The sequence below is a fragment of the Morone saxatilis genome, unplaced genomic scaffold (genome assembly GCF_004916995.1).
Source record: "Morone saxatilis isolate NCDOM2014 unplaced genomic scaffold, NCSU_SB_2.0 Contig12, whole genome shotgun sequence".
NCBI classification, from domain to species: domain Eukaryota; kingdom Metazoa; phylum Chordata; class Actinopteri; family Moronidae; genus Morone; species Morone saxatilis.
The window spans coordinates 19,977,649-19,986,478 of record NW_023339674.1 but is presented as its reverse complement, the minus strand read 5'-3'; the positions used below and the strand labels follow the sequence as shown (position 1 = coordinate 19,986,478).

The 8,830-nt window shown below is 39.5% G+C and overlaps 1 protein-coding gene across 1 annotated transcript; it reads left to right on the top strand.

Annotated features, from left to right (window-relative positions):
• Window positions 1-2,409: 2,409 nt before the first annotated feature.
• On the top strand, window positions 2,410-6,463 carry prdx6 (peroxiredoxin 6; the record flags this gene model as incomplete). The annotated part of the gene is given in 4 exon segments (XM_035653893.1): window positions 2,410-2,566; window positions 4,360-4,503; window positions 5,005-5,151; window positions 6,107-6,463. Coding segments are annotated over 4 exon segments (574 nt in total), but the record flags the coding sequence as incomplete, so codon positions are not given.
• Between the last annotated feature and the right edge of the window lie 2,367 nt (window positions 6,464-8,830).

Below are 8,830 nucleotides of genomic sequence, written 5' to 3'. Positions count from 1 at the left end.
TTCTCTCCTCTCTGTCCTCTCTCCTCTGTCTCTCTCTCTGTCTACTCTCTCTGTCTCTCTCTGTCTGTCTCTCTCTCTCTCTGTCTGTCTGTCACTCTCTCTCTCTCTCTGTCCTGTCTTTGTCTGTCTGTCTCTCTGTCTCTCTGTCCTCTGTCTGTCGTCTCTCTCTCTGTCTGTTCTCCTCTCTGTCTCTCTCTCCTTGTCTCTCTCTGCTGCTTCTCTCTGTCTCTCTCTGTCTCTCTCTGTCTCTGTTCTGTCTCTCTCTTCCTGTCCTCTCTTGTCTTCTCTCTCCTCTGGTCTGTTGTCTCTCTCTCCTGTCTGTCTCTCTCCCTCTCTCTCTCTTCTGTCTGTCTGCTCTCTGTCTGTCTTCTCTGTGTTCTCTCCTGTCATGTCTGTCTCTCTGTCTCTCTCTCTCCTGTCTGTCTGTCTCTGCTGTCTCTCTCTCTGTCTGTCCTCTCTCTGTCTGTCTGTCTCTCTATCTGTCTCTCTGTCTGTCTCTCTGTTTCTGTCTGTCTCTCTGTCCTGTCTCTCTGTCGTCTGTCGCTCTGTCTGTATGTCTGTCTGTCTGTCTCTCTGTCTCTCTCTCTGTCTTGTCTCTCTCTCTGTCTGTCTGTCTCTCTCTCTGTCGTTGTCTCTCTCTCTGTCTTCTGTCCTCTGTCTCTCTCTCTCTGTCTGTCTGTCTCTCTGTCTTCTCTCTGTCGTCTCTCTCTCTGTCTGTCTGTCTTCTATCTGTCTCTCTGTCTGTCTCTCTTCTGTCTGTCTGTCTCTCTGTCGTCTTCGCTCTGTCTGTCTGTCGTCTGTCTGTCCTGTCTGTCTCTCTCTCTCTGTCCTGTCGTCTGTCTGCTCTCTGTCTGTCTTGTCTCTCTGTCTGTCTGTCTCTCCTGTCTTCTCTCTCCCTGTCTGTCAGTTCTCTCTGTCTGTCTGTTCTCTGCTGTCTCTCTCTGTCTGTCGTCTCTCTCTCTCTCTCTCTCTGTCTCTCTGTCTCCTGTCTGTCTGTCTCTCTGTCTGTCGTCCTCTCTGTCTGTCTCTCTCTCTGTCGTCTGTCTCTCTGTCGTCTGTCTCTCTCTCTGCTGTCTGTCGCTCTGTCCTGTCTGTCGCTCCTGTCTGTCTGTCTGTGTATCCGGTTGCTAGGACAGGCGTTTGCTTGCTTGTTGTTAGGGAAGAACGTCCATCAGCACGCCGTGCGCAGCGCGACTGCGGGCGTCCTAGCAACGCCGGGAGGTTTATTTACATCCAGAAATCTGTTGTTTGTTTATAACAGATCACAAGATTAAAAGTAGTATGGTGTTCTTTGGATGAAACTCAGCATTCTTTCTAATACAAAAAGAGTTGAGTTTTAAAAAAGTTATATTTTGGTTTCATCTGACATATAACATTCTCCAAATCTTTTCTGGATCATCAAAATGCTCTAGCAAATATTTAGACGGGCCTGACATGTAATGGCTTAAGAAGGGGGAAAGTCTGGAATGCAGGATTTAGACCCTGGGGCGTAGTGTGTTACTGATGTATAGCCTTTTTACTTTGGTCCAGCTTCTGCAGGTAATTACTAGGTCCCCGTGTGGTTCTGGGATTTTTGCTACCGTTCTTGTATCATTTTGACCACGGGTTAGATCTTGGGTGGAGCCCCAGATCGAGGGAGATTATCAGTGGTCTTGTATGTCTTCCATTTTCTAATAATTGCTCCCACAGTTGATTTCTTCACACCAAGCTGCTTACCTATTGCAGATTCAGTCTTCCCAGCCTGGTGCAGGTCTATAATTTTGTTTCTTGTCCTTTGACAGCTCTTTGGTCTTGGCCATATGGAGTTTGGAGTGTGATTGTTTGAGGTTGTGGACGGGTGTCTTTTATACTGATAACAAGTTCAAACAGGTGCCATTAATACAGTAATGAGTGGAGGACAGAAGCCTCTTAAAGAAGAAGTTACAGGTCTGTGAAAGCCAGAATCTTGCTTGTTTTAGGTGACAAATACTTATTTTATTTTATTTTATTTATTTTATTTTCATTAAAATCCTACAATGTGATTTTCTGGATTTTTTTTTCTCATTTTGTCTCATAGTTGAAGTGTACCTATGATGAAAAATTACAGGCCTCTCTCATCTTTTTAAGTGGGAGACTTGCACAATTGGTGGCTGATAATAAATACTTTTTTGCCCCACTGTAAATCCACAACCACAACAGATACATATGCAGAAAACCCACTATAAATGCACACATTAAGACACTTAGAATGAGCTATGTAATGTGAATTAAATACTTTGTTGTTTGAAAGGAAGGTCAGTCTTAAAAGGTATGCATGAGTGTAGACTGCTGGATGTTTTCCTAATACAGTTTTTCTCATTGAGGTTTCGGAGACAGAAAACTCTTTGCAGCAAGAAGATCTCATTGCTTTATGTGTGTTTTCCTCTGTAGATGGGGTATCCTATTCTCCCACCCAAGGGACTTCACTCCTGTCTGCACCACTGAGCTAGCCTGTGCCGCTAGGATCAGCAATGAGTTCAAGAAACGAGGAGTGAAGATGATTGCCTTGTCTATTGACAGTGTTGAGGATCACCGCAACTGGAGCAAGGTTAGGGATACACACACACACACACTCATTGTATACCTCTACCTCAGTTTAATTGCGGTGTGTACGTGGTTAATGGATGACTTTGTTGAACTTGTCAGGCTACTGTGGATAGAGTAACATTTGATGAAGGTAATTAACCTTCACATACATACCTTCACAACTGTGACATTTGAAAACAGTTTCTTTACTATCTAGATACATTGACAGTGGCGCCATAAGTCACGGTAATCACATGGGTATTATCTGCCAACTCCACCTTTTAATGTCTAGTGTAATGTCTAGATAATCTGCATCGGCTGATTCTTTCACTCACAAGGCAGAAAAAAACAAACATGACTGCAGACACATTTGCAGGCAGCCCTGTCAGTGTGTCTGCTGTGGAGCGATGTTAGCGCTCCCCCTTGTGAGTTTTGGGAATGTGGTGAAAAAGTTAGTTTGGAGCACTGTACTATAACTCTCATGTATCCTGCTGTAAACATTCACCATTGTATTTTTTAAAATACACTTTCCTCTAATCCTAAATGACAACAAATCTAATCTAAAGCCGTTACTGGCTAGTATTGTCTATGTATATTAGATTGTAATGTGCATAAAATAATGGAGTTATACAATATTTTTTTTTGTTTTGACATCTGCATTATATATCAGCCGCTGGTCGCCCCGCTCTCTAAATATTGGCAGTGGTTGTGGCTATTGGAAAAAAAAGCCTTATTGGCAAACTACTAGTCTAGTGGACAGGATCTCTGCTGTCCTGTAATCTGAATTTTTGACCAGAACCAATCCAAAAACACTGGAAATTACAGTTTACACAACTCTCCACTAGTTGGACACATGTAAAATGCGATCTGTAGCTCTGATGAACTTGAAATATCTCAGCTAAACTGTTTCTCCACATTTATTTGACTGTTTAATACAGGCACATTAAATATTCTCCATCTGTTAATTTTGCATTTGTTGTGTGAATTTTAATTTAAATTTAATTGAATTTACATAGATTTTAATTTGTTTTTTTAGTACTTTAGCAAGTACAAGTTTAAATTAATTTGTAAAAATGTAATTGATGTATTTTAATTGAACTATTAAGTTCATTTTTATTTATTTTAATCCACTTTGACTATTTATTTAATTTAAATTGCATGTAATCAATTAAATGTATTTTTTTCATTTAATATTCTATTAAATTTTAACTGAATATCCACGGAATTAAACTTTATCCATCTGTCAAGATCATTATAAAATTTTGCTCTTGCTTGCCTTTAAATCTGAATACCACTGTGACTGTATATGTGGTGTTTGGCGGAAAATCAGGAGTCAGATATTCATGGGTTAAACCCTCAACACAGACGTGGATTCACTGTGATTGGTGTTTAACTGGGTTGCCACATTACAACAACGCCTCCTCAGAAAGACCAGTGATTGGTCCAAGAGGGAATACTCACAGTATTAGTCTGATGAACTGTGTGGTTTTGATTTTACAACAGTAACATCACCTGCCCTCCTGCCAAAAAAGAAAAAAAGCCACATGCTTTTTGATCTTAGTGTTTCCGTCTTTGCAACAGTATTGGTACTATGTCATAATGCGTGAGCATTTAGTTCATGGCCCTCATTGAGACTTGTAACGTGCTATTGAACCACTGTTTATGACTTATGCAAGAGTTAAAGATTAAAAGTCTCTGGTCACTCATCAAACCTGTGCTGCAATGCTGGAGATGTTAAAATGGACTGAACCAACTTAGGATAAAGACATACACACATTAACCAAAGGTGTAAATGTGTCTCTTCCCTCTGTATAGGATGTGATGGCATTTAACAGTGACGCTGAAAGCGCTCTGCCCTTCCCCATTATTGCTGATGACAAGAGAGAGCTGTCTGTCCAGCTTGGCATGCTGGACCCTGATGAGAGAGACAAGGACGGCCTGCCCCTCACCGCTCGCTGCGTAAGAAACCTGTACTCCTTTTGTTACACTAATGGCCTCTTCATCAAAGCTGGATATACAGTATATGTATATATAGTATATATACATGATCCAAAATTAAGATGCCAAATGCCAGTAAGATTTGTCTTTTGTAGAAAGATCTGTCCTCCCCCAACATTCCTGCTTGTGAAAGGTTTTAGTCTTTATTCTCAATCATTTATTTATCTGGCAGCCAATCAAATCAGAGCAAAATTCTGGCTTTGTGCTTTGAGGTTAGCTAAAGAAATCCTCATCTAGTACAGCAGGCAAAATTTCTCTGACATTACCTGTTGTTCTGTATGAGTAAATTGATTAAATTATGTACTTTTTTAATAAAAAAAAAAAATAAAAAAAATATTTTTTTTGGCGAGTGAAACCTTATCTTCATAGTAAAAGGTTTTTGTGGACATATTTATCTCCGGAGCAAACAGGAAGAATATTCTGGATGTTATGTTGACCATGTGTCATCTTAACCCACTTTAGGTCTTTGTGGTTGGCCCCGACAAGAAGCTGAAGCTGTCCATCCTCTACCCTGCCACCACAGGAAGGAACTTTGATGAGTTGCTCCGAGTTATTGACTCTCTGCAGCTCACTGCACAGAAGAAGGTTGCCACACCTGTCGACTGGAAGGTATACAGTTAAACCATGTGTTCACGTCAGTCAGTAGCCTCAAATGAATGCATAGCAGCATTACTACGCTTAATAACAGTTACATTAGATAGATAGAGATAGACTGACTGACTGACTGACTGACTGACTGACTGACTGACTGACTGACTGACTGACTCATAGCAGCCAGGTACATTAATATACAATAGAATAAAATACTTAGATAGAAAAGATAAAGAGGTGTAGTTGCAAGATGGTGGTAGTAGTACTGATGACATGATGGTAGTGTAATTGTTAATAACAGAATATAATGATTATTATTATATACTATCTATCTATATATATACTATATATATATATTAACTGTGCACACATCAAGCTCAACATTTGAACTTTTAGTCTCATTTATCAAGCAAATAAATGCTGTGATACACATCCATGTAATGTTAGTACAGCAAATAAATGAAAACCCACCTTCAACATCTAATCAATAGAACTCATCAACTTTAATCTAATGGAGACAGATTTAATTTGTTTTGAAATATTTTTACAGTTGTATGAAAATGTTTGGGTACCCTTTGACAAACAAATTTTCGTAATTTTTTATTTGAAAAGATGTAAACACAGTCTCTCTAGGAACAAACATTAATGCGGGTAAATCAATTTAATCAAATTTAGGTAAATTGAACAAAAATATACAAATAAATTTAGATAACACAACGTCAAAATGTGTTCATCATTTACATTTCACATGTCTTTCATTACAATAAATTGATGTAGGAGACATTTTTGTAGGAACAACAGGTAGAGTTGATAAGATATGTAAGTGCATCCCTTCCAAACAAACACATTTCTGGTAGAAACACTGAAGAAAATGACCAAAAGCCACATGATACAGGGGCCATATAAGACTTTTTCTCAACCTGTAACCAAAACTAGACCCAGCTTCTAAAACACACTTCTCTGTCTCTTTCAGCCTGGTGACAAAGTCATGGTCATTCCCTCGCTCTCTGAGGCTGAAGCTGCTGCTCTCTTCCCCAATGGTGTGACCACTAAAGAGGTTCCTTCTGGGAAGAAATACTTGCGCTACACCCAGCCCTGAAGAGACACTAAAGACTACATCCCGCACTAGTTTACTGCTCTTTGACCTGAAAATCTTCAAATAATAACGTAATAATTCACATACAGAAATGACCAAAATCATAGATGCACTTATCTGGTTTGGTGGCTATTGTGTAATCATGCAATGTGTCCATCAATGAACCGGGATCATTTATAGTGTCATTGTACAGTGCCTTGCTTACCTTCCTTCAGTAAACACACTTTTCACACATGTCTTCTGAATCTTTGAATCTTTTGACACAGTTCACAGTTTGAGACAACAGACAAAGTTTCGCAGCAACTACAGTACCACTAGGTGTCCTACTACAACCTAAAATAGAAATATCACCATGCCGCAGTACTGTCTTTATGGGAATAGATGGCAGTATATCCACTATGATTGACCCACTAATGGACTTCTCTGACAGCACCAATCTGTTGTTAACAGTTGCAGTGATAGGGAGTGGTACCACATGGACTCAAATTACTAGTTACATTTCCATGAATTAAAAACAGGATTGGCCACATTAAGTTGATATCTACTTTCAGCTGTGTTGTTTAGGCAGATTTTTCAAAGTACACATAGAGGCTTGCGAAACTTTTACTCTGCATTTTTCATCATTTTGCCAACTCAGCATTACAGGCTAATGCCCCAGCTGTCTAAATGTCTTAAAGTACCATTGATTAGTCTTTTAAATTGATAGTTCTGTTTGCTCTATGGTTCATGTCAAGGCCTTTTAAATGCCATTATCCAGATGAAAGCCCAAAAGGATGTGGAAAGTAACAAAGTACTTTCAAGTACTTTAAGTATACTTTTAAGGTACTTTGAATATATCCATGCTACGTTATACTTCTGCAGCACCACATTTCAGAGGGAATATTGTACTTTTAACTCCACTATTTATCTGACAGTTGTAGTTACTGGTTACCTTTTACATTAAAATAAAAAAATTTCATCACATTGATTAAACCAGTGGTTTCCAACCTTTTTAGCTTGTTAACTTCTTACAATAAAGTAGTGTCTACTTGTTATTAGTTGTTTTCCCCCTAAACTTTTCAGGTGGTTAAATTTCACTAATTGTTCGAAGCCCAAAGAGGTAAAATTATCAAATATTTTACAAAAAGTAAAGATTTGAGAGGAGTAAAATAAAAAGAACATACATTTCCTCTCCCTCATCTCATTTGTCTTTGGAGGGGCCCAACCCCTACACAACTGTATATACAGTAGTTACTGATGCATCTGTAGTAATCTTATTGTGTAATATAATATTACATGATCACTCACAGGGATCATTTTATTGCAGAATGAGTCAATTATATAAAGTACATTATGTTGATAATACTCATGTACTTTTTACTCTTTTGAATGCAGAACTTTTACTTGTAATTGAGTATTTTTAAACTGTTGTATCGGTACTTTTAAGTAAAGGATCTGAATACTACTATTTGCTTTAACACATCATGATTAACAGAACAGGCTATAACAGAGATTTCATTATGTCAAGCATGTATTTTTGAGAATTTATTTTAATTTCAGTTCAGTTCAGCTGAATAAAAACTGAATAATTACCTCAATAAATATACACAGAATCAAAACTATAAAGGACTGACACAGATTAAGGACTTTTTCAGCTTGAAGTTAACTCATCTCAGCAGGTCGGCCTCAACTATGAGACACTGAAGCCAGGACAGAGGTGTAGGTTTCCTCTTTGAGTTATTTAACCCTCAAAACTGCGTGGCTGAGGCTCGTATTAATTACTTTGAGTAGTCTGAAGCTGAACACTGATCTCGTGCACACATGCACACACACTCTGGCCTTGCATTCACTCTGTCTGAGGAATGCTGAGGTCAAAGAGAAAAGATGGGATTCCCTTTGAGTGAGGAGGGAGGTAGAGAGTGTGCAGAGCCAGATAAAATATCTTTGGGCCCTCCTACTTTTCACTCCTGTCATCCACACAATGTGAACTGGAATGTTATTCTTCTTTTTTTCACCTTTTAATCAGTTGCTCTCTTGACAGAATCACCCCATGAAAGTTAAAGCTACAGTGCCATATTGGGTTTTTTAATCTTCCTTAAGTGCAGAGCTTCTGTGTAGAGACAGAAAGGGCCTACATTTTTCTTGACAAAAAACGCTGGATTCTGGCTTCTCAAATGTGTGATGAAAGTAAATGTATTCATCAGGTAACCCTTGCCCTCCACCTCCTCTGTGTCTTCTCTCTTTCCCTTCTCTGGTGGCTGTTTTGTCCCTAGGAGTCGTCCAAAATAACACCCACACAGACACACCGAACTGATCAAATGCATTTCTCAAATTCCAGACTACAATAGCCTGTGCCTAGCATGAGAAGCGCTTTGGGTGTCAGACACAGGCTTAATTGCCCAGTACCAACCTGCCTCACCCTCCTTCTCCCTCTCCCCCCTCCTGTTCATCTGTCACCCCTCACGTCTTGCCTATCGAGCCAACTCACCCCACCTCGCCTCAGCAACACTAGTACATGTAACACAACACCAGCCTGGGCCAGGTCTCACAGGGCAAAACACAACACACCAGCTGCTGGTCCCGCTCTCTTTCTGTTTCTACTGTTCTCTATAACGCGCGCGC